Source organism: Saccostrea echinata, unplaced genomic scaffold (assembly GCF_033153115.1).
Source record: "Saccostrea echinata isolate AGI-Se365-2 ecotype Australia unplaced genomic scaffold, CSIRO_AGI_Sech_v1 ptg000029l, whole genome shotgun sequence".
Classification (NCBI taxonomy): domain Eukaryota; kingdom Metazoa; phylum Mollusca; class Bivalvia; order Ostreida; family Ostreidae; genus Saccostrea; species Saccostrea echinata.
The window spans coordinates 31,529,610-31,557,257 of NW_026889778.1; the positions used below are offsets into that span (position 1 = coordinate 31,529,610).

Here is a 27,648-nt window from a genome sequence, read left to right on the forward strand (position 1 = left end):
TTATTGCGGATAAACTGCGGTAATTGATCAATTATTGACTCAAATGAAAACCCCTGATTTAAAAATCTAAGTTAATTAGATAGCGATCACGTGACCCTGTGACGTCAAAGGCGACAATGGCTGATCAGCTCCACGTTAATCTTACGAAAATATACGCGATACAACCTGAATTTTCTGCATTGTGGACGATCAAATCGCTTATTTTATCCATATGAAATTGAATATCCAACCTTATATGTTAGAACTGTCAGCAGGAAAAAATCTGAAAAATCTGTTAACATTGTAAAAATAGCAGCGACTAGAGCGAAGGAGACGCGGCGAAGACAAAGAAACTCGCCATCCGAATATGTTTTGATTTGTCATCTTATCACATGTATTTACTTATTTGATTCACAAATTTAACATTATATAACTTTGTTGTTCTTCGTTTTTAACATAATATTAATTTATGCAAGTCTTCATACGTTTTTTAAAGGATGGCGATCTTAAAAAATAATTTCCCCATCACGAAACATTGCCGTAATCAGAGCTATAGATTCTAAATGTTTGGAATAAAAAACGAAAATATCTCAAAAGCCTTATACCTTAGAACTAGTTAATGTTTCTATAGTAAATGAAAATCACGTTAGGAATTAATTTTTTCAGCATTTTTCGTAATTAAGCTGCATTTGTCGTTGATAACTCCGTAAATAGTGTGCATATTCTCATCTCTCTATCACTGAATTGTCATCTATGACGTCAGAGCAGTATTTCGCTGAAATCGGGCTGAAATATGCATATTGCCGTATTTGAATTTCAACTCCCAATATCTATTAAAATATGCTTTCAACAATGTTTATTGTATTCAGTATTTTAATAAACAAGGTTGTGGATAATATTTTTCATAAAATTACGATTTTTGAAAGATCATGCGATAAGTCCTTTAAAGGTGTAAAGGTAAGGGGACAAGAATGAATCTTTGAAATAGTTAAAGTGTACAAATTAAAGATGCAAAGATCATTAGTATATGTTTAAAGACAAAAGAAATATAAAAGAAGCTAAATTTCTCATATTTGGAATAACCTTGACCTTTGACCTTGACATAAACTTCAAGGTCTAAGGTCAAAGAATCTAATGCAGTTGGTTGCATGTCTCTACTGCTTATCGTTTTGAAAATTTTTAATTATTTGTAAACATCAAAAACTTTCAGGGGCAATGACTCATTGAAGGGGTCGACGAATACTTTCGCGATGCATAGATTGAAGAGTCTACTAAATTAGTCGAAGACATTAGTGAAAGTTTTGTATCTCTAATGTTTACGGTTTCGAAGGAGTAGCGATAACAAGCTTTTTCGCGAAAGGGGAAATAACTCCTTGAGGTGTCTAAGTTCATATTTGCAGGGTCAATTGGAAAAATCTTTTTAGGAGTACATTCTTATGGACTATTAATCTTTTCGATAAAACTTGAAACTCAAAATTACGCGGCGGAAAAATAATAAAAAACTAGGAAACTTATTGTTCAGAGAACAATTAGAGGCCTTTCCACCTTTTTAAGTGTTTCCGTGTCATTTGGTTAAAAAAAATGCAAAAAAAAATGCAAAAAAATGGGGGGGGGAATAAAATTTGCTCCTCCAGCAGGGATCGAACCCGATACTCTTGGTTTGAAAGGCAGGTGCGCTAATCATTAGGCCACGCATTCCGATGAAAATGGAGGTAGTAAAAATATTGTTTAGGAATAAATAGGAATATAAAAGCACGTGTCCTTTTGTTTGTTAAGGAATGTAGTAATCAGTATTAAATAGTTTTGAGAAACACGATTGGTGTATAATAAAAATGCCGATTTTCTGTAAAAATAATTTATTTGAGTTGGTTTATACTTTGAATAAATGGAGTTAATCATCTAGAGCCTAGGATACATTAGAACTGCCGTGCTGAAACTTTGTTTACAAATTCATGAAAAATGTCGCGTTCGGTTTGATCAAATATGGTGATTCCAAATAATAGGTAAGATTAAATAAACATCTCTATGTGGGTTGAGTTAAATGTAACTAGCATAAATTAAATTTCAGGCATGCATTTCAGGAAGGAAAAAAAAGGTGTCAATGAGAGCGTGGAAATTTATTTGACAGGAAAAATCGCTCTTTTCTAGACTCTTTCCATTAATATAAAATCTAAATAAAATTGAAATAAATTCCACATACTAAAGAAATCAAGAATGCTTGGTATTAAAATATCGTATTAGTGCAGGATAATTGAACGATCTTGATAACAACTGAAGAAATAGCCGATAAAAGCTTAAATTCGTTTTTATGCTCATCGGCACCTAAATTTCAGATGGAAAAAAAAATGTAGTATTTGCCGATAAAATTCAGAATTTCGTTACACTTCAGAGACTCGCCGTAAAACTTCCAGGAAACTTTTTTTTGAGGTCTTTTCTCTGCTGTTGCTTAAAATCTTATGTCAATCCGAGGTGTTGTATGAGTCTTAGAGAAGTTTTCTACGTTGCTATTGATTTTTTTTTTTAGAAAGGGGGGGGGGGGATTATTTATTTATTTATTCCTAACATTTTTCAAAGTAAGAGATGTAGCAACCTCCACGAACTTTATCTTGATTGTGACCTTTGGGTCAAAGATCAAGGTCAAAGGTCAAGGTCATTAAAAAAAACTTTACTTAAAACTTAGTTCTACACTGAAATGTACATGAATCTAGATGCATGTTCTGAATTTTTTTTACCCTTGAGTCAGTGTCAAGGTCAAGGTCATTTAGATAAATAGCTTATATCAACAATTTATATAGTTTTTCAATGACCTTGACCTGCGACCTTGACCTGAATTTCAAGGTCAAGGTAAAGAAAATCTAATGCAGTTGGCCCAATGTCTTTACGACTTGTCGTTTAGGAAAATTTTATTATTCGTAAACATCAAAAACTTTCAAGGGCAATAACTACTTAAAGGGGTTGACGAATCCTTTCGCACTGAAAAGATTGAAGAGTCTGCTTAATTAGTCAAAGACATCAGTGAAGGTTTCATATCTCTATGGTTTATGGTTTCGGAGGAGTAGCGATAACAAGGTTTTTTGCACAAAGGGGCAGTAACTTCTAAGGGGGTCAATCTTGGGGAACAAGAATGAAATGTTTGAAATCATTTTAAGAGGACATATTAAAGATGCAAAGATATAAGTATATGTTGAAAGACAAAAGAGCTATCAAAAGAGCTAATTTTCTTATATTTTGGATGACCTTGACCTTTGACCTTCACAAAAATTTCAAGGTCAGAGGTCACAAAATTTAATGCAGTTGGTCCCATGTCTTTACGACTTATCGTTTAGAGAATTTTGTCATTATTCGTAAACATCAAAAACTCTCAGGGGCAGTAATTTACCAAAGGGCTCGACAAATCGTTTCGCAATGAAAAGATTGAAAAGTCCTCTCAAGTAGTCGAAAACATTGGTGAAGGTTCTGTATCTCTATGGTTTACGGTTTCGAAGGAGTAGCGATGACAGGCTATTCTTGCGAAAGGGGCAATAACTTCGTAAGAGGTCATGGGTCAAACACGGGGGGTCGTTTTTCGAAATAACTTTTAATATCCAGTATCATGAACTATAAAGTTTTTGGATAAGTCTTGCGGTTTCAAAACATAAGGTGAGAAATAGAATAATAAAAAACATAAGTATTTCAAGAGGTCTTTCCACAGAAAGGTGGAAAGACCTAATAATAATAATAAACAGAACAATTTCAATAGGTCTTTCTTCAGAAAGGTGGAAAGACCTAATAAACAGAAGAATATCAATAGGTCTTTCCACAGAAAGGTGGAAAGACCTAATAATAAACAGAACAATTTCAATAGGTCTTTCCACAGAAAGGTGGAAAGACCTAATAATAAACATAAGCATTTCAAGAGGTCTTTCCACAGAAAGGTGGAAAGACCTAATAATAAGAAGAAGAAACAGTAGAATCACTATAAGGTCGTCCGTGAAGACCTTAACTAGATGAGATCTCGTTGCGAGCAACGAGTAGGTCTTCCATTAGATTTCTGATAAGATCTTGACTGGAAAAATTTGATTGATAAAACAAAGTAAAATAACTTTAAATTTAAAGAAATATTCATATCATTCTTCAAAATATGTTTAGCAACACATAAAAGAGCGAAATCTATCAATTTCAACAACTTTCGGTCTTTTCATTCACTTTTTATTTTATTATTGGAAGTACTTAAAATGACCTTTAACTCCTCACTGAGTGTGAAGGAATTATCCCTCAAAGCTTTGAGGAAAAATGAGCATTTTTTTCGACTACTTCCGGTCTGGAAGAAATTACTTCTGGTGGAAGTAATATGACTCGAAACAGTCTATTTTCGTCTATTATGAACATTTCAAAAAGAAAAAAATAATTATTAACGTATTTTTAAACTACTTCAGGTGGACAATGGACGTCATGGCAACAAAAACCAAACAGAAAATTCAAATCTACAAGTCACAATCATCCCTGAAAGTTTCAATACTCAATCTCAAAGCAATTTTGAGAACACTGGCAGACAAAATGCAACTTTAAAAACAGAAAATTGGCTGTATCTCACGACTGGAAGTGACGACGGCAAAATAAAAAAAAACGTCTAAAGTTCAGATGATTTGCCTTCATTGCTGAAAGTTTTTTTAATCAAAATTTATCGAGGCGTTCTCGAGAAATCGCCTGCACAAAATTGGTAAGAAAAAAAATAATAACTATATGAGATCTCGTTGCGAGCAACGAGTAGGTCTTCCGTCCGAGTTTTTGGTGAGATGAGATGTGATTTTGATTAAGTTTTTGTTAAAAGATAATGATATAAAGATTTTCCTCCTTAGATTTCATTCTTTTGATTTATATAACATAAACTTGAACATCTTTCATTTCAATATTGCTTTTCATATTGTTTCCCCATATCGATATATGAAGTTTAAGAAATTTAACATTCTGGCCACTATGGCCCCTAATTACGCAATAGAGAATCAAAATTTTACAACATATTGTTGCATATTGTTACGTTAAGCATTTTTGCTTCAGTAATTTATAACAAATTCTTGATCATTGAAGAGTTACATATGAGTCTTGGCCCTTCTGAGCCCTTAATTTGAAGGGTTAGCCCCTTTTTCTTGAAATCAAATGAAAAGACTTGTGATTTTAAACATTTTTTGTTCAACAACTATTCAGAAGCTTCTTCTCGTTTCCGAGATATGTAGAATAGAAATACTTGGAGCCAATCCTTCAAGTCCTTAATGGGTCCATTTTGTAAAAATTTTAAGGATGCATATTGTTCAGAACATCATTCTGAACATCTTTTGTTCAATATTGCTTATTAAAATATCTCCCCTTGTTGAGATATAAAGCATCAAATATTTAGCATTCTGGCCCCTTTTGGCCCCTTATTACGCATTTTACGATCTTAAATTTTAAATTTATAGTGGCAAATCATTAAGATGAGCATTTTTGCTTCAGTAATTGATAACAAAATATTGATAGTTAAAGAGTTATAGATTAAAAACTTTTGGCCCCCCTGAGCCCCTAATTTGAGGGTTAAGCCCCTTTTTCTTGATATCAAATGAAAGGTCTTGTGATTTTGAAGACTTTTTGTTCAACACCTATTCAGAGGTTTCGTTTTGTTGTGGATATATGCCGAATAGAAATATTTAGGGGCCACCCCTCCAAGTCCTTAATGTGGCCATTTGACAAAAATTGAAAGGGTGCATATTGTTTAGAACATTATTCTGACCATCTTTTGTTCAGTATTGCTTATCAAAATATTCCCCTTTTCGAGATAAAGATTAAGCATTCTGGACCCTTTTGGCCCCTTATTACGCAATATGTAATCTTCATTTTATAGTATATAGTTGCAAATTGTTAAGATAAACATTTTTGCTTCAGTAGTTGATAACAAAATGTTGATATTTAAGGAGTTATAGATGAAAGAATTTTGGCCCCTCTGAGCCCCTAATTTAAAGGGCCAGCCATTTTTTCTTGATATCAAATGAAAGGTCTTGTGATTTTAAACATTTTTTGTTCAATACCTATTCAGAGATTTCTTCTTGTTTTCGAGATATGTAGAATAGAAATATGTAGGGGCCAATCCTTCAAGTCCTTAATGGGGCCGTTTAACAAAAATTGAAAGGGTGCATATTGTTTAGAACATTATTCTGACCATCTTTTGTTCAGTATTGCTTATCAAAATATTCCCCCTTTTCGAGATACAAAGCGTCAAAGATATAGCAATCTTGCCCCTTTTGGTCCCTTATTAAGCAACATACATGTATGATCATAGTTTTATAATATATAGTGGCAAATCATAACGATGAACATTTTTGCATCAGTAATTGATAAAAAATATTGATAGTTAAAGAGTTATAGATGAAAGACTTTTGGCCACTCTGTGCCCCTAATTTGAGGGGTCAGTCCCTTTTTCTTGATATCAAATGAAAGGTCTTGTGATTTTGAAGACTTTTTGTTCAATATCTATTCAGAGATTTCTTTCTGTTTTGGAGATAAGCCGGATAGAAATATTTAGGGGACACCCCTCCAAGTCCTTAATGGGGCCTTTTGACAAAAATTGAAAGGTGAATATTGTTTAGAACATTATTCTGACCATGTTTTGTTCAGTATTGCTTACTAAAATATTCCCCCTTTTCAAGATATAAAATGTCAAAGATTAAGCATTCTGGACTCTTTTGGCCCCTATTTACACAATATGTGATCTTAATTTTATAATATATAATTGCAAATTGTTAAGATAACATTTTTGCTTCAGTAATTGATAACAAAATATTGATAGTTAAAGAACTATAGATGTAAGACTTTTGGCCCCTCTGAGCCCCTTATTTGAAGTGTCAGCTCCTTTTTCTTGATATCAAATGAAAAGACTTGTGATTTTAAACCTTTTTTGCTCAACAACTATTCAGAAGTTTCTTCTCATTTTTGAGATTTATAGAAAAGAAATATTTCGGGGCCAACCCTTCAAGTCCTTAATGGATCCGTTTTGCAAAAATCTAGAGGATGCATATTGTTCAGAACATTATTCTGACCATCTTTTGTTCAGTATTGCTTATCAAAATATTCCCCCTTTTCGAGATATATAGCTTTAAAGATTTAGCATTCAGGCCCATTTTCGCCCCTTATTACTCAACATATGATTTTAATTTTATAATATATAGTGGCAAATCGTTAGGATGTGCATTTCTGCTTCAGTAATTGATAACAAAATATTGATAGTTAAAGAGTTATAGATGAAAGACTTTTGGCCCCTCTGAGTCCCTAATTTTAGGGGTTAGGCCCTTTTTTCTTGATATCAAATGAAAGGTCTTGTGATTTTGAAGACTTTTTGTTCAACAACTATTTAAAAATTTGTTTTCGTTTTCGAGATATGCTGAATTGAAATATTTAGGGGCCAGCCCTTAAGTCCTTAATGGGTCTGTTTTGCAAAAATTGAAAGGTTGCATATTGTTTTAAACATTATTCTAAACATCTTTTGTTCACTATTGCTTTTCAAAATATTCCCCCTTTTCGAGAAATAAAGCTTTAAAGATTGAGCATTCTGGTCCCTTCTGGCCCCTTATTACGTAATATATGATCAAAATTTTAAAACATATAGTTTCAAATTGTTAAGAAGAACATTTTTGCCTCAGTAATTTATATCAAAATATCGATCGTTCAAGAGTTATATATGAAAGACTTTTGGCCCCTCTGAGCCCCTAATTTGAGGGATCAGTCCTTTTTTCTTGATATCAAATGAAACGTCTTGTCATTTTGTACATCTTTTGTTATATATGTTTTAACAAAATATTTACAGGTAAAAAGATATAAAAGAAAATGTGACAAATTTTGCGAGATGCTTGTGAGCCTATTTTTCGAGACCAGGCGAGCTTCAGCGCCTTTTGAGCTGGAAAGATAAAGATACAAAATAGCACATCTACAATCTTTCCTCTATCTTCACTGAAAATCTTATCTCTTTATCTCTTTTCGTTTAGGAGAACACCCCAGGACAAGCCAACCCTCTGAAAATCAGAAAATCGTCCATATCTCACGACTGGAATTGACGTCATCAAAAAACAAAAAACCTATCAAGATCAATAAAATATCTTTTATATCTGAAAGTTTGATGTAAATTGGCTCAGCCGTTTTCGAGAAATAGTGTGCACAAAATCAGTTGGAAGAAAAATAATAATAATTGGGAAAAGAAACCAAACAAAAACAACAAGGTCTTCCGTTGGAGACGGAAGACCATAATAATAGTGGAAAAGAAACAACAGAATCAGTAGAAGGTCCTCTGTTGGAAACAGAAGACCTTAATAAGAAACAGAGTGAAAACAATATGTTCCCAAACTTCGTTTGGGGAACATAATTATGACAATTTAACATATTAGTAAACAACTTAAGGACAATTGAATGTCTAACCATTACCAGTTCTAGGTATCTGAATTTTATCACAATAAGAAAACAAAAAACATTAAAGATGTGAATAATTTTATTTTATTAATTGTTGAGGAATAATAACTGATAAACTAATGAAAAGCCTATAAAAAGGCCATTGAATTACATCTGAAACATCACTGAAAGATGACGGAAAGGTCACTAAAAGGTGACTAAAAGACAATGGAAAGGTCACTGAAAGATAATTGAATATGTGTCTGCTGAATGGTGACTGAAAGGTACCTGAATTGTGGCTGAAAGGTCTCTGAAATGTACCTGCCATTCAGTGACTGAATAGCTACTGAAAAGTCACTGAAAGCTGCCTTTCAGTTTTTACTGAGAGGTCTTGATTCTTCCTGTGAAATTCAGTTTCCAAACATTCTTAAAATTATTTAAATAATTGACACATATAAACTAGAGAAAATGTTTGATTTCTTCATCTAAGCATCAAACATGGCAATATACCCTGAAGAAAAGTTGCCTTATACAATTTGAGGCAGATTCAGTAATTTCTAAAAGGGGAGAGGGTGTGTGTGTGTGTGTGTTCTAGACAGGATCTATGAACCTATTATAACAGTATTCAGTCAAAAAATAATACAAGTACCTGTACAATTCCACACAAGGTATTCTAATTGGAAAAAATTCAGTTATACCATGACGTGTAAAATTGTTTCAAAAAAGTTTATTCCATACATTAAAATTTACTTGAATCTCTCAATCTTTATATCTCTGATGAACCTTGCTGTCAAAATGCAGTCCTGCTTTGCATATTCTTTTGTAATTTACCTCAAATACCTTGAAGTTAATGGCCATGTGTATGCAACCTTTACATATGAGGGCTGTTAGGAAATTATTGACATTTATACTCCTTAAAGGAAAGAGAAGTTCATAAGAATTTGTCAACACTTTATCAAGAAAAAATGAAACAAGAGGCCCAAGGGCCTTGAATCGCTCTTCTGATAAACTGTACAACCCATCACTTCTATTTGAAGCCTCTAAGTATCCTGTATATTTAGATAAACTCTTGAAATTCCAAAGGTAGGTCATCATGACCTACATTTTAGATGAAACACTCTAAGAACCCAAGATGATTCTAAGCCAATTAGTACCTGAGAGTAGGTCATGGTGACCTACTTATCACTTGTCATTCTCTGAGGACCCAAGATGCATCAACTAAGTTTGATGATTCTAAGCCAATTAATACCTAAAATATTTTTAAAATTATAACCATAAAATTTCAAAAGTAGATCACAGTGACCTACTTTTCAGATGACATACTTTGAGGACCAAAGATGCATCAACTGACAAAGTTTGATGATTCTAAGCCAATAAGTACCTGATATATTTAAATAAAGCCATAAAATTTTAAAAATAGGTCACAGTGACCTCCTTTTCAGTCAACTAACTCTGCGGACCCAATATGCATCAACTGACAAAGTTTGATGATTCTAAGCCAATTAGTACCTGAAATATTTCATTAAAGCCATAAATTTTCAAAAGTAGGTCATGGTGACTTACATTTCAGTCGACCTACTCCGAAGACCCAAGATGCCTCTACTGACAAAGTTTGATAATTATAAGCCAATTAGTACCCAAAATATTTAATTATAGTCATATAAATTGAAAAGTAGGTCACGGTTACCTACTTTTCAGTCGACCTACTCCGAGGACCCAAGATGCATTCACTGACAAATTTTGATGATTCTAAGCCAAATAGTACCCGAAAATATTAATTACAGCCATAAAATTTCAAAAGTAAGTCATGGTGACTTACTTTTCAGTTGTCATACTCCAAGGACCCAAGATGCTTCAACTGACAAAGTTTGATGATTCTAAGCCAATTAGTACCTAAAATATTTAATTAAAGCCATAAAATTTTCAAAAGTAGGTCACAGTGACCTACTTTTCAGTCGACATACTCTGAAGACCCAAGATGTATCAACTGACAAAGTTTGATGATTCTAAGCCAATTGGTACCCGAAATATTTAATTATAGTCATATAAATTCAAAAGTAGGTGCAGTGACCTACTTTTCAGTTGACATTTTTCGAAGACCCAAGATGCATCAACTTACAAAGTTTTATGATCATAGGCCTTAAAATGTCCAAAATATGCCTGTAAAATGCTTTGAAATCGAATGCCTGCAAAGTTCAAAAAGTAAGTCACTGTGACTCTAAATCATTTTGAAAAAGAATGGCCACAAAATTTAAAAAGTAGGTCACTCTGACCTACTTTTGAGTCAACATGATATGAGGTCCTTAGATGCATCAACTGACCAGATCTGATGATCCTAGTCATTATAGTAAGCAAAATATCAACATTTTAATAAAATGTAATTTTTGGTCAACTTTGAAGTGACCTTGAGACCACGCCCTTTGCCCCAGGGTGATGCCTTGAACAATTTTTAATCTACAACATATCCTTATCCTTTTGTTTTAGTTTGGTGATAATCTGCCCAGTGGTACTTGAGAAGACCAGTACTTTTGGTTTTAACAATTTAATAAATAATTCATATCTTTAAATGTGTTTCTGTTATTCTTGTTGTGATAAGAATATTCAGGTACATTGAACTGGAAATGTTAAGATGTTCAATTGTCTTTACTAAAATGTTAAATTGTGATTATAGACTATAAAATTTATGTTATATTTAAATTCCTCCATGGCACCTGATCCCACCTCTGAAGTTTGGAGGTCCATGTTTGCTCTGCTCCTATTTTGTATTGTTTGATGGACTTTTGAGCCTGAATACTGTTCGTTATCTTCATACATTTCATGTCTAGATATAATTTTAATGATATTAAAGATTACAATCAACTGTGAACTCATAAAATTCAAAATGATTTTTGAATCTCTAATTTGTTGCATGACAATAGATTTAGAAAAAGAAAATTATTCAAATGATAAACAAGAGGCCCAAGGGCCTTATCAGTCACCTGAGTATAATAAAACAATTTAGAGGATCCACAGAGTATAAAATAAATTGAGATGAGGCTTTGTTGCCCAAAAGCAAGAGAAATAGGATGATCAGGATCAACGAAATAATTAGTTTATTATTTACAAGTCTACCTGATCATTTAAACAATGAAAGGATTTTTTGTATTATACAATAAATTTTTTTGAATAATTCTCATCTTATATTAACTTTCAAATACATTATTTATAGTGATTTATTATCAAAAGTGAATGGCCAGGGTAATTACTTCTCTCAGTTGAGTACAAATTAATAGAGCCATGGCCAGGACCGGAACACTTAACCAAATGGTCCTGATGTTCAAAAATCTGGTAAAAATATCCTTGCTTATTAAAACTTTAATTCTGTTTGCCTTCGATATGCCAAGGAGCAGAGAAGATTTTCAAAGAAATAATGCATTTTCACTACAGATTCAACACAGCCCTACCCTAACACCAAAACCCATCCCAGGGTCATGAATTTACAAATGTGGTAGAGGTTCCCACATCATCATAACTATGCACTTAGTTAAAAGATTTTCAAATAGTTAATATTTTCACTTTATTATCACAAGTTTTAAAAATTTTGTAAGAAGCAAGCACAATTGTTCATCATAACTATGCACTTTGTTTATCTGCTTGACACTAAGGAGCAAACAGAATTATTTCACAGAATTAATGCATTTTCACTATATTATCAATAGAGCCCCACCTTTTCACCGAAACATCTGACAAAGGGGCCATGAACCTCACAATTCTGGAAGAAGCACTCTTGTTCATCATAACTATATATTTAGTTTCTTTGCTTTATAACCAGGAGCAGAAAAGAATATTTTCAAAGAAATTATGCTTTTTCACCATTTAATCAATAGAGCCCCCCCCCCCCTCTCCCCAACCCTGGGGCCATGAAATTCACAATTTTGTAAAAGGCATCCTTGTGCATCATAATCATGCACTTAATTTGTTCAAATAATACCCAGGAGCAGAGAAGAATATTTTCAAAGAATTAATGCATTTTCACTATATAATCAATAGAGCCCCTTCCTACCACCAGAGCCCCTGCCCCTGGGGCCATGAATTTCACAATTTTTGAAAAAGCATCCTTATGCATCATAATCATGCACTTTGTTTAAATAATACCCAGGAGCAGAGAAGAAGATTTTCAAAGAATAAATGCATTTTTACTATATAATCAATAGATCCCCGCCCTAACACCAGAACCTCTGACCTAGGGGCCATGAATTTCACAATTTTTAAAAAAAAAAAAATCACTACTTATCATAACCGTGCACTTAGTTTGTTTAAATAATACCCAGGAGCAGAGAAGAAGATTTTCAAAGAATTAATGCATTTTCACTATATATAATTAATAGAGCCCTGTTCTAACACCAGAACCCCTGACCCAGGGGCCATGGAATTCACAATTTTGAAATGAAAAAGTCATCAATGCTTATCATAACCATGCACTTAGTTTGTTTAAATAATACCCAGGTGCAGAAAAGAAGATTTTCAAAGAATTAATGCTTTTTCACTATTTAATCAATAGAGCCCCTCTTTAACACCAGAACTCCTGACCCAGGGGCCATGAAATTCACAATTTTGGAAAAGGCATCCTTGTGCATCATAATCATGCACTTAATTTGTGTAAATAATACCCAGGAGCAGAGAAGATTTTCAAAGAATTAATGCGTTTTCACTATATAATCAATAGAGCCCCACCCTAACAAAAGAGCCCCTGAACCAGGGGCCATGAATTTCACAATTTTGGAAAAGGCATCAATGCTTATCATAACCATGCACTTAGTTTCTTTAAATAATACTCAGGAGCAGAGAAGAAGATTTTAAAAAAAATAATGCACTTTTACCATATGATCTATATAGCCCCACCCTAGCACCAGAACCCCTAACCCTGGGGCCAGGAATTTCACAATTTTGGCAGAAAGCCCAATGCTTATTACAATCATGCCAACAGTTTGACTGCTTAATGTCCAGGAGAAAAGAAGAAGATTTTTAAAGATTGCATCAATTTTGGTGGTTTTAGCCCCACCCCTGGGGCCCCAGGGGGGCAGGGACCATGAAATTCAAAATTTTTGTTCCCCTTCACTCATAGATGCTATATGCCAAATTTGGTTAAATTGTTTGAGTGGTTTCAGAGAAGAAGCTAAAAACATTCAAATGTTAACGCACGACGACAGACAAATGGATAGCAATAGGTCACCTGAGTGACACAGGTAACCTAATAAAATACCAAACACATAATGAATAAACAAAATATCGCGCCCATGTTGCATCATACTTTTACATAGACATAAGCGGCCTCAGAATTGGGCACTGAACAAAGACAAAAGATGAGAAAAAAATCAACTAGACCTTTTTTGTCGTTCAACAAAAACGGAGGGCTTTTCGACGCTTAAAATCACAAGGATCTTAAAGAGCAATAACTCTAACAAAATGAAAAACATAAAAGAAATAATCCAACCGGATCAAGTCTTCAGAAGCTTATAAAAATGGAAACCTAAAGAGTGTGTAGTTCTCACTAGAGCTCTGCAAAGGGGGGTAACTCTTACATTGTTATTTTGAAAATTACTAAAGGTTACTATATATCAGGTCTCTAAGACACCTATAAGGGGTCAAAAAGTGACCCACGGACCATAATTTTTAAACTGTACCCTTTATGCTGAACTCGGAATCGAAAACTGTTCAAAAATTCATTGAGAAATAAAAAAGTTACATGGAAAAATCTGATTTCAATGTTAGCCCCTAGAAATCCCTTATTTTAAGAATTTCATTTTCAGACCCTTACTGGGTTGAAACATTATCAAAGTCATTATATCACTCAATTTTCACAAGATTATCTTATTTAGTTTAGGAGATATCGTGACATGTGCATTTTTCCATTTAACATGGGAACTCCCATAGACAAATTCAGAGATTCATAAAACCAGAAGTACTTTTCATATGCATACCAAACTTGAAACCTAAAGAGTATGTAAGCCTACCAACAGATGTGCAAAGGGAGACAACTCTTACTCCATCATATTTGAAATAAAAAAAATTACATTATTTCAGTCCTCTGTAACTCCTCTAAGGGGTCAAAAAGTGACCCCACGGACCATAATTTTTAGATTGCACTCTTTAAGCTAAACCCAGAATAAAAAACAGTTCAAAAATTCATTAAGAATTAAAAAACTTATAGGCAAAGGTCAGTTTTCAACTTTGGTCCCTAGAAATCCCTTATTTTCCAGAAATTCATTTTCAAACCCTAAAGGGGTTGAAACAATATCACAGTCATTATATAACTCAATTCTCACAAGAATATCTTGATTACTTTAAGAGATATCGTGAAATGTGCAATTTTCCATTTAACATAAGAACTCCCATAGACAAATTTAGAGATTCATAAAACCGGAAGTACTTGTCATATGCATACCAAACTTGAAACCTGAAAAGTATGTAAACCTGTTAACTGATATTCAAAGGGAGATAACTCTTACTCCATTATTTTTCAAATAAATAAAAATTACATTATTTCAGTCTTCTGTAACTCCTATAAGGGGTCAAAAAGTGACCCCACGGACCATAATTTTTAGATTGTTCTCTTTGATCTGAACCCAGAATAGAAAAATGTTTAGAAATTCATTAAGAAATAAAAAAATTACAGGAAAAAGTATGTTTTCAATGTTGGGCCCTAGAAATCCCTTATTTTCCCGAATTTCTTTTTCATGACCTAATGAGGTCGGAACCATATCAAGGGCGTTCTACACTTAAAATCTCACAAGAATATCTTGATTATTTTAAGAGAAAACGTGCCAAGACTGATTTCAATTTAACATAGAAACTCCCATAGACAATTTTCAAAGACCCCTAAAACCGGAAGTTCGGCTCGGATCTATATGAAACTTACAGTATATGTTCTACTTTTTAGTCTTAACGTATTTCATTGGTCAAAATAATTTTCAAACCTTAATTGCGACTTTTAAAAATTTCATCCCCCCTTTTTCAATGTTTGAAGTCTCATATCTCAAAAAGTATCTATGGTCAAAAATCACCGTCGCTTACTTTTTTGTAGGTATTGATCTCTAGAATTTATATCTTGAATTTGAGAGTCTAGTCATTAAAAATGAGAAAGATTTTAGCTTCTCTAGAAATTTCAATTTTTTTTTAGTTGAAACCGGAAGTGAGTAAACCGGAAGTTCAAAACATTACATACGGGAGACATTTATCTAAGCTTTTTAGTGATTATAAAACAAAATACCTATTTTCAAAGGTACTCCTTAAACGCTGAACGAAAAAAGTGTTAAGTATAATAATAATAATAATAAAAAAGACGAAAACAATAGGGCTTTTCGCCTGAAAGCGAAAAGCCCTAATAATGTTTATCAAAATATACATTTTGTGATGAAAAAAACAGGAATTTTTCTGAGAAATGTTCTAATTATTTACTTTTCACTAAAGTAAAAACAAAGAAGAAGGTACGGTTTTGGCTTTATTGTGCCCTAAAAATTTAATGTTTTCAAAAAGTTTTGAAACTGGCTTAAATATGAGTTGAGTATATGACTGTTGTAAATCAGAAAAGAATATGACATGAAAAATACAGTGCAAGATTTGTATTGAGACCATACCTTGTTCCTTATTAATGACTTAAGCGATAGGCATATACATGTAGATAGTTTAGGTATGGAGATAGTTTTTTTGCAAATGATAAATAAAGAACCTTTCCATAGGTTTTTTTCTGTTCTTATTTAAAAAAATTAATCTTTAAAAAATCAACAGGTATGTCGAAATTATCCTTACTAACTAAATAATGATCATGAATTTTTAGACCTTCAGTATACATTAGGTACCCGCCGATAATTAATCACGTGTTGACGACCGACAATTATATGAGATAGCAATTTTATACCTTTCCTAGTACCTGGCAGATAATTCCACATGCAGTGATACGTACAGCTTGTGTAATTTTCTAAAGTCAATCTTACTCAAAATTACTTAGCTTGAAAAGTTGTTGTATAATGTTTATTACGACATTAGCCATGAATACTATATTAATACTATAATTCTGCAAGTACTGTAAATCTGCAGATCTTCAGTATGCTAAATTTTCGGTAAACCGGCCACCCCCCTAGTCCAGCCATTTTTTTCAGTCCGGCAGCTGGCCGGTTTAGAGAAGTTTTACTGTAACAATTTTTCAAGTATTTCTCTTTTGGAAAGTATGGATGAATTATTTATCCATTTTTTCGACAGTGACTATAGGTCAAGGTCAGGACACACCCTCAGGTCATAAGCAATCTTTGTGTGAAGTGGAAACTCTGAACATTATTCTCCATAAGAAAGATACGGACAGGACACAAATTATGAACTTTTTCTGTCAGTGACTTTGAACTTGCACAAATGACCTTGGGTCAAGGTCAGGACACACCCTCAGGTCATAAACAATCTTTGTGTAAAATAGGAACTTACCAAGTTTATCCATAAAAAAGATATGGACCGGACACAGATTATGAACTTTTTCTTTCAGTGACCTTGAACTTGTCCAAATGACCTTGTATGAAGGTCATGACACACCCTCAGGTCATGAACAATCTTTTTTTGAAATAGTAGATTCTAATGTTCCTCCATAAGGAAGATATGGACCAGACATGCACAGACAGACAGACAAGGTGATTCCTGTATACCCCCAAACTTTTTTTGGGGTGGGGTAAAACGACATTTTAGCTTTTAAAAAATATCACTTTAAAATTATTTTACATGATTTTTTAGATGGAGAATTTAGAATGTTCTAAAAAATGAAGATTTATTTCAAATCATTTCTTTAAAAAGCATGCAGGTGCCCTATGCCGATAATTATCATTATCCTCATAAGAGATGTGTAATAAATCAGTCTGCCCCAAAAATACATGCAATTAATATAAAATATACAAAATGTATACAAGATTTATACACACACTCCTCAATACAACAGGTGACCTTGGTGTCCCAATTCAATTTTTACAAATTTATTGATTTTATACCAGCAGGTAGTGAAGAGGATGTCATGGTGTAATGGATAAGGCTACAGATTATCAAGTGGAAGGAACCCTGTTAGACCTTCAGTTTCCACAAGTATATTTTATTTAGGTTCATTTTTTTAAAAAAATTTAAAATAGATTAATTTAATACCACTATAATAGGAAAGCATGAAATAAAATTTCTTAGTTAAAAAATAAGCCAATTATTAAATAAAAAAATACACAACAGAGAGATAACTGAAAGGCATCTGAAATGTATCTGCCACTCAGTCGACTGAATGGTAACTGAAAGATCATGAAAAGTCCATTTTCTCAAGTCAAGGGTTTCTTGACCGAATACACTGGCTTTGACGGGATTAGAAATCCACTCTCTGATTGGCCTCATTGGAGTTTGCATGAGCCAATCAAAAACATTGAATTATCTTACCTGAAATTAAATCATAAACAGATTTAGTCCTAACTAAAGCGTCTTTACCATAAAATAACCAAGGTTAAAGGATTGTCTAAGCTTTGGAGTTTAAGTTATGCCGAATTTATTACCAACTTTTAATATCGTCTCACATTCTCTATTTAAATCGCTTACTCTGATTGGTCAATAGCAGAGGTCAGTAGAGTTCAAAATGTGTAATCTCACTAAATGGCGTGATTGTAAACCCCGTCAAAGTCAGTCTATTCTGTCGAGGCCTTATGTGGAGCAGAGTGGATCAGAAACCCTCGACTTGGAAATAGGGAAAAGTCACGGGAAAGAATCTTTTCAGTGACTTTTTAGTGATCTTTCAGTGGACATTCAGTAACCATTCTGTCATCTGAATGGTGTAATTTCATCCTTTGCAGGTGTAAACTGATTACACTGAACCTTACTAAGTGTACAGTTTATATAGGGGATTCAAATATACCATATAGTGGGTTTTCTTGGCGGGTGTAAAATTTGGCTCAAAGGTATGCCAATAATTTTGCGTAATATTTTTTAGCAGACACAGGGTTCGAACACTCTGAAAAAGAACACTAAAAAGAATACAGAATATTTCAGCGGTTATAATTTTAGCCGGCTACTACCAAAACAAGCTAAAATTAGCACCCCGCTAAAATAACCTGCTATACGGAAATATCAGAAGAAAAGAATACGGCAGCTAGAAAAGTCCTCAAAAAGAATTAAAAAGTTAAACAAAATTTTTGGTAATGAGCTAAATAACATTACCTTCCATTCTATAAACAGATATCCTTCTTTGGAATTCTTTATCTTCACGCCATCTGGGTGTCTGGCTGGTTTCTTTGCATCTGTTTTACACAGGATTGTTGGTTTTGATGCAATACTAAATCCCTTTACATTTAATGCTTTAATTCTGAACTTGTACTCTACACCAGCAGAAAGAGGTAAACCATTAATTTGTGTTCTGTTATCTGAAGTTTGATACAGAAAGATCCACTCATCTGAGTGAAAAGGTGTACTGTATTCAATAGTATAATTAATAATAGGAAGGAAATTGTTAAACCCGGCAGTCCACTTTAGTCCTAACTTCCAGTCTCCACAACTTGTGATCCTTACTTCACCAGGAGGATAAGGAGGTGCTACAAACAGATGACCAATAAAAAAGTTCTTGTTAAGCAGAAAAAACTAATGTTACTAGTTACTGTTAATGGGACTTTTACCCTCTGTAATGCAACTAAAGACAGGACATAGGTAAACTAGAAATATGCCCATGGAGAAATGCACCATCCAAGGTACATTTGTATTGCAACATGTAAAAAAAGTATCTTCATGTTAAAAAATGATGAAAATAGGAATAATTTATATATTTTTTACGTATACTGAACTCAATTAATTGAAAAATAAAGGAACAGTAGTCTCAAGATCCTGGAAAGGTAAATATGTAACTTTTTGATGAAAATATCTTGAAAAAAGAGGTTAAAGTCATGGGGAAGGTCAAGGTAAGGAAATTATGACAAGAGGCCCAAGGGCCTTGATGGTCACCTGAGTATAATACAACAATTCAGGGGATCCATAGATTAAAAAAAAGTCACTGTGGTAGATGAAGCTTTGTTGCCCAAAAAGCAGGAGAAATAGGATAATCATGATCAATGAAATAATTTTTAGTCTGTTATTCAGTAACACTCATAAATTAAGTTCTAATTCACCCATTTATCACTATCACCATGCAGACTATCAACAAACTATTTGTGCTTCTGTACTATTTTTTAACCCCATATTATAACTTCTCACATTAGCCTCTCTTGGTCTTTGAAGAACATTTAATAAGATAAGCTATTTTTGTCTCATTTTTATTTATCTATTAAGTACAAATCTACTACTTAATCATTAAAACTATGAAACTACTTTTTGTATTATACAATACAAATTCTTGTATAATTTTCTGATTCTATTAACCTTTCAAATACTCTTTTTCAGTTATTAATTATCAAAAGTTAATGGCAAAAGAGAATAACTTCTCTAAGTAGAATAAATAATTAATAGAGCCCTGCCCAGGACCAGAACACTTGACCAAATGGTCCAGATGTTAAAATATCTGGTAAAAATATTCTTGCATATTAAACTTTTACTCTGTTTCCCTCCAATATGCCCTGGAGCAGAGAAGAATTTCACAGAAACAATGCATTTTTACCATAGATTCAACATAGCCCTACCCTAACACCAGAACCCATGACCCAGGATCATGAAATTCACAAATTTGGGAGAGGTACCCTCATCATCATAACTGTGCACTTTGTTGAAATTTTCAAAGAATTAACACATTTTCTCTATATACACACTGTATAACAATTATTAAAAGAGCACCCCCCATCCAAGAAACACCAGAACCCCTGACCCTGGGACCACACAAGTTTTAAAAATTTTGTAAGAAGCACCCTTGTTCATCATAACTTTGCACTTTGTTTATCTGCTCAACACTATGGAGCAGACAGGATTATTTAATACAATTAATGCATTTTCACTATATTATCAATAGAGCCCTACCCCTATACCAGAACATCTGACCCAGGGGCCATGAAACTCACAATTCTAGAAGAAACACTCTTGCTCATCATAACATTACATTAGTATCTTTGCTTTATAACCAGGAGCAGAAAAGAATATTTTCAAAGAAATTGGTCTATTGAATATAATCAATAATTGACCCGCTTATAAGTCGGTGCAGTTTTTTTGCCAAATCTGTTACCAATTTTTTTTATTAATAATCTTTTGTATTTCCGGTGTTTTAAGTATATTTTGGGTAAGACATTGATATTAAATCTTTTTTTAACAATTTAAACAAATATAAGATTATTTGAATCTCTAAGTACTTGTCTTATAGGCATGTAGTGACCTCAGATCTTCATTTTCTGCATTAGATTAAGTTTTGATTTTTTAAAAAAATTATCATTTGGGCCTAAAAAAATTTATAACTTGGTTCTCAGGCACGCCTACATCTCATTCAACAATGCGCATTACCCATTTTTATCCTAAAATGAATAAAATAAATTTTCTCTCATGCGCTTGTGTTGTGCCAATAAAAATATGGAATTCCCGACTGCATTTTGACTGCATTTTAGAAATCAGTAAAACATTTGACAAACATCAAGATGATCCAGACTATTGGCCTAGTTAAAAATCGCAAAATATATCTGTCGAATTAACAGGATAAGGCATCAAGAATAAATTTATTTATGATGGCATTGATTTCAGTGCAAATTCATAAGGGAATGGCTGTACAGTAAAACTCATTTCGTACGAACACGGATATTGTGAATTCATGGATATAACGAAGTTTTCTTGGATCCCCAGCTATATAAATTTAATGAATCCCTTATACGGATAAAGCAAAGTAATTTCACAGGTCCCCTTCGCTATAACTGAAATTTACTGTTAGTAATACTTCCATGGTACAAAGTGGGGGTTTCTGAAGGCTTTTCCATGCTAGAACTTGATCAATAATGTTATCAAAGATGGATCCCTCAACCTCAGAACTTGGACGTCAGCAAGATTCTCAGATTCTATTTAGTGTGGGTAAACCAAAAACTGATAAATATGACAATGTTTAATAAAATCATAAGCGCTATTTATAGTGCTGAAACACTCTTAGATTAGTTGTGTTACATAAGCAATTGACCAGATGCATCACTAAAAGTGTTGGGTTCTGTAAGTTTAACACATGTCTGGTTGGTAGGATGCCGTCGTTTCATCTGAATGATAAAAATGAAAGAGAAAGAATCAGGAAAAATGTGATCTTGATTTCTACACTCAATGTTGAAGCACTGTTGATTAAAAATTGCTAGTTTTGAAATCGTAAAAAAAAAAACAACCAAAAATCAAGCGTGTTTTTTAGGAGATAAAAAGGAAAAAAAGCCTCCCTCCCGCATTTATTTTTGAGAAAACTGGCCTGAGAACCAAGTATTTAATTTTTTTTTAGCCTTGAGTTGTTACAATATTACTATATTTCCTCTCACAGAAGAATTCAAAATTTTCTAGGACTTGCCTATAAGTCTGACATTAATTGACTTTTGGTTCAAAATTTAACTCCCAAGAATCTGACTTATAGGTGAGTATATATGGTAGTTTGTTTGAATAATACCCAGGAGCAGAGAAGATATTCAAAGAATTAATGCATTTTTTAACTATATATTCAATAGAGCCCCACCCTAACACCAAAACCCTGACCCAGGTGCCTTGAATTTCACAATTTTGGAAGAAGCAGTCTTGTTCATCATAACTATGTACTTTGTTTGTTTAATACCCAGGAGCTGAGAAGAAAATATTCAAAGAACTAGTAGACTAATTGTTCTCGAACAATTAGAGGTCTTTCCACCTTTTTAAAATTTCTTAATTTTTTATATTTACTCTTTGTAATTAAATTTTAAATAAAAAGAAACAAGAAATGGTTTGAAAAATTGCAAAAAATAGAAAAAAAAATATATAATTTTTAGTGACCTTGACCTTTGACCTTGAAAAAATATTCAAGGTCAAAGGTCAAGGGTCACATTGCAATTAACACCATGCCTCTATGACTTATACTTTAGAAGTTATAAGGTTTAATAGTAAGCACAAAGATGTTAAAGGGCGATAACTCATATAAGGGGCCATCAGATCCTTTCCCACTGAATAGATTGAAGTTGTGTCTAGAGACCCTAAAGACATTAGTGAAGGTTTGGTGTTTCTACGGTTTACGGTTTCGGAGGAGTAGCGATAACAAGGTTTTCCGCACAAGGGGCAATAACTTTTAAAGGGGTTAAGCTTAGGGAACAAGAATGAAAAATTTTAAATAGTTTTAAGAGTACATGTTAATGATGTAAAGATATAAAGTATATGTTGAAAGACAAAAGAAATATAAAAAGAGCTTAATTTCTCATATTTGGAATGACCTTGACCTTTGACCTTGACATAAACTTCAAGGTCTAAGGTTAAAGAATCTAATTCAGTTGGTTCCATGTCTCTACGACTTATCGTTTAAAAAAAAAATTATTTTTCATAAACTTTAAAAACTTTCAGGGGCAATAACTCATTGAAGGGGTTGACGAATACTTTCACATTGAATAGATTGAAGAGTCTTCTAAATTAGTCAAAGACATTAGTGAAGGTTTCATATCTCTAGGATTTGCGGTTTCGAAGGAGTAGCGATAACAAGCTTTTATTGCGAAAGGAGTAATAACTCTTTGAGGGGTCAAAGTTCATTTAAGCAGGGTCAACTGCAAAAATCTTTTACAGAGAATATTCTCATGGACTATAAATCTTTTCGATAGATCTTGAAACAAAAAATCGTCCGGCGGAAAAATAATAAAAATAATAACTAGGAGACTAATTGTTCTCGAACAATTAGAGGTCTTTCCACCTTCTTTAAATTTCTTTAATTTTTATATTTTACTCTCTAAAGTAAATTTTTATACAAAAAGAATCCATAAATGGCTTGAAAGATAGAAAAAATGAAAAAAATTAAAAATTTGAAATGACCTTGACCTTTGACCTTAAAAAATATTCAAGGTCAAAGGTCAAGGGTCACATTGCACTTGACCCCATACTTCTACGACTTTTAGTTTCAAAGTTATAAGATTTAATAGTAAGTGCAAAGACGTTAAAGGGCAATAACTCATATAAGGGGTCATCGGATACTTTCGCACTAAATAGATTGAAGTTGTGTCTAAAGACCCTGAAGACATTAGTGAAGGTTTTGTGTCTCTACAGTTTACGGTTTCGGAGGAGTAGCGATAACAAGTTTTTCAGTAAAAGGGGCAATAACTTTTAAAGGGGTAAATTTCCGGGGACTAGTATGAAATCTTTGAAATAGTTTTAAGAGGACATATTAATGATGCAAAGATATTTAATATATATTGAAAGACAAAAGAGATATAAAAAGAGCCTAATTTCTTATATTTTCAATGACCTTGACCTTTGACCTTTGCATATATTTTAAGGTCAAAGGTCAATGAATCTTATGCAGTTGGTCCCATGTCTCTACGAATTATCATTTTGAAAATTTTTAATTATTCGTAAACATCAAAAACTTTCAGGGGCAATAACTCATAAAAGGGGTGGACGAATACTTTCGCAATGAAAGGATTGAAGAGTCCCCTCAATAAGTCGAAGACATTGATGAAGGTTTCGTACCTCTACGGTTTACGGTTTCGAAGGAGTAGCGATAACAAGGTTTTTCGTACAAGGGGCAAGAACTCTGAAAGGGGTCATAGGTCATACTCGTTGGGTAGTTTTTCGAAATAACTTTTGATGTCGAGTATCATGAACTATAAAACTTTTTGATAAGTCTTTCGGTTCAAAAGGCGGTAGCGGAAAAATAATAATAATAATAATAATAATAATAATAACTAGTAGACTAATTGTTCTCGAACAATTAGAGGTCTTTCCACCTTCTTTAAATTTCATATATTTTTCATATTTAACTCTCTATTGTTTATTTTTATACAAAAGAAACAAGAAATGGCTTGAGAGATGGAAAAAATGAAATTTTAAAAAAAAAATTTAATGACCTTGACCTTTGACCTTGAACAATTATTTAAGTTCATAAGTCAAGGGTCACATTGCACTTGACCCCATGATTCTACGACTTTTAGTTTCAAAGTTATAAGGTTGAATAGTAAGAGCAAAGATGTTAAAGGGCAATAACTCATATAAGGGGTCATCGGATCCTTTCGCACTGAATAGATTGAAGTTGTGTCTAAAGGCCCTGAAGACATTAGTGAAGGTTTCGTGTCTCTGCGGTTTACAGTTTCAGAGTAGTAGCGATAACAAGGTTTTCGATGAAAGGGGCAATAACTTTTAAAAGGGTAAATCTTAGGGGACAAGTATGAAATCTTTGAAATAGTTTGAAGAGTACATATTAAAGATGCAAAGAGATTTAGTATATAATGAAAGACAAAAGAGATACAAAAAGAGCTTAATTTCTCAAATTTTGAATGACCTTGACCTTTGACCTTTACAAAAATTTCAAGGTCTGAGGTCAAAGAATCTAATGCAGTTGGTTCCATGTCTCTACGACTTATCGTTTTGAAAATTTTTCATTATTTGTAAACTTCAAAAACTTTCAGGGGCAATAACTCATTGAAGGGGTCGACAAATCATTTCGCAATGAATAAATTGAAAAGTCCTCTCAAGTAGTCAAAGACATTGGTGAAGGTTCTGTATCTCTACGATTTATGGTTTCGAAGGAGTAGCGATAACAAGCTATTCTTGCAAAAGGGGCAATAACTTTGTAAGAGGTCATAGGTCAAACACGTTGGGTCGTTTTTCGGAATAACTTTTAATATCCAGTATCATGAACAATAAAGTTTTTCGATAAGTCTTGTGGTTTCAAAAGTCCGGGAAGAAAAAGAATAATAATAATAATAATAATAATAATAAACATAAGCATTTCAAGAGGTCTTTCCACAGAAAGGTGGAAAGACCTAATAAACAGAAGCATTTCAAGAGGTCTTTCCACAGAAAGGTGGAAAGACCTAATAAACAGAACAATTTCAATAGGTCTTTCCACAGAAAGGTGGAAAGACCTAATTAATGCATTTTCATTATATAATCAATAGAGCCACACCTAACACCAGAACCCCTGACTCAGGGGCCATGATATTCACAATTTTGGAAGAGGCAGCCTTTTTCATCATAACTATGTACTTAGTTTCTTTGTTTAATACCTAGGAGCAAAGAAGAAAATTTTTCAAAGAAATAATGCCCTTTCACTATATGATCTGTATAGCCCCGTCCTAGCACCAGAACCCCTGACCCTGGGGCCACGAAATTCAAAATTTGGGTAGAGGACTCGGTGCTTATTACAATCATGCCAACAGTTTGACTGCTTGATGTCCAGGTGTAAAGAAGAAGATTATTAAAGATTGCATTAATTTTGGTGATTTTAGCCCCCAGGGGGACGGGGACCATGAAATTCACAATTTTTGTTCTGCCAAAATTGGTTAAAATTGGTTTAGGGGTTCCAGAGAAGAAGATTAAAATGTTCAAACATTAACGGACAACAACAGACAAAAATGGATAGCAATAGGTCACCTGAGTGACTCAGGTTGAAAAGTTTTTGCCAAACTGCTTCGTGCATGAAGTTTGATGAGAATATACTGTTTGTATACTTTAATAAGCGGGCTTCACAGAATATATTGTGAACATTTTTTTCTTCAATGCAAAACAATGGATTGTGGGGTCAAGGTCATATGAAAGCTCAGGATTTGAAAATTCTTTTGACACAGTTGATTAACTTTTATCAAACTGTATCTATGAAGTTCAGAGAATAACCTTAACCAGGAACAGTTACTTTGCAACATAAACGTGAACAAGAGGCACAAAGGCCTTATCGGTCACCTGAGTATAATGCAACACTATAAAGGATCAATAGAGGTATGAAACAAGACAAATTAAGCTAGTAAATGAAGATATGTTGCCCAAAAGCAAGAGAATTGGATAATCAGCGATCAATAAAATAGTTAGTCTAGTACTCAAGTACTCAGTAACAAATAAAGTAGATCCATGTACTTGCCTATACTTTACAGAGCTAACACACTTCCAGAAGTCACTATCACCTTGTAGACATAACATTACAATTCACACCCTCTTAGATTGGACGGTCTATTGCTCTTTAAATAACATTTAATATACAAAGATTCAGAATTTTTGTCTTGTTTTTATTCATCTATTTTGTACAAGTCTAACTGACTGGTGTTTTAAAAAAATCAAGTACTTGGCAGGAATAAAGTTACTAGCCCCAAGTAAAAATTTACTACCCCAAATGTGGGGGGGGGGGGGGGGGGGGAGAGTAACAGTTTATCAGTGTTGCAAAATCGGACCAATTTTACTATCGATTATCAAATTGAATCAGTAGCATACAATCGATTATATGATTGATAGTTTTAACTTTAATTTAAAAGTTAAATTAAATAAAGTTAACCATGAAATATTCAGATATTCTCGTAAATGAAAACAATATTTCAATACAAATCTGCGAGACTAACTTCAGTTTATGCCTAGTAGGAAAATTTATCCACCATTTGCAAGAGAAATTACAGGGGTGTGCAATTAAAAATTTCAAGCACTAGCCCATGGGGCTATATTGTCAGCAATAAAATCACAAGCCTCCAGTAAAAAAACAGTACTACCGTAGCCCAAATATGGGGGGGGGGGGGGGGAGGAACAAGTAATATTTAAAGAAAAATACTTTATTGTTGAGAAAGTCAGGATCTTGAGGTCATTCTTTTTAAAATTAAAGTTTAATTCTGAATTATATATAAATTAATAAAAAATGAATTTAAATAAATTATCTTTCCTTTAACTAGTCATTGCACTAGCTCATCTAAAATGAAGCAATTCTTTTTCAATTTAAACAATTTAATTTACTGGAAATATATTTTTTGTAAATCACATAACTCTTGTCCTTCAGTTGATTGAAGGATCATAAATAATTTAATGGGATATCTACATGTCTTTACCATAAACAATGGAATGGAGGAAATTCGGATTACGAAAAAAAAAAACGATAGTTTTTGGAACTGCAAGTAAATAAGTCAGGTAATTCTAAAATAAGATTATGGAGATTTAGGAACACTAGGAGCTTGTGGATTGGAAATTTTTCATTGGTTTGGAATATTTCATAGCAAAAAATGAGTGAAAATATCTGTCATGCTTTTCATGTATTATGCCAGTAAATTGAATTTTTACTCCCTGAGGGGATACCTCCATGCAGAAAACCACTAGCTGGACCCCCCAAAATGATACGGCATCGGGCAATGCTAATTACACATCCCTGCAGAAATAGAGGAACGTCCTCTGATAATCATAAATAATGTT

At 33.2% G+C, this 27,648-nt stretch overlaps 1 protein-coding gene across 2 annotated transcripts in view; it reads right to left on the bottom strand.

Moving 5' to 3' along the window:
• Positions 1 to 27,648, bottom strand: part of LOC133195808 (neuroglian-like) — a 594,903-nt gene that overhangs the window by 255,112 nt on the left and 312,143 nt on the right. For both annotated transcript variants that reach the window (XM_061331757.1, XM_061331758.1), the window contains exon 14: positions 18,565 to 18,935. In XM_061331757.1, coding sequence (XP_061187741.1) covers positions 18,565 to 18,935 — 371 coding nt within the window. The remainder of the gene's footprint in view (positions 1 to 18,564; positions 18,936 to 27,648) is intronic.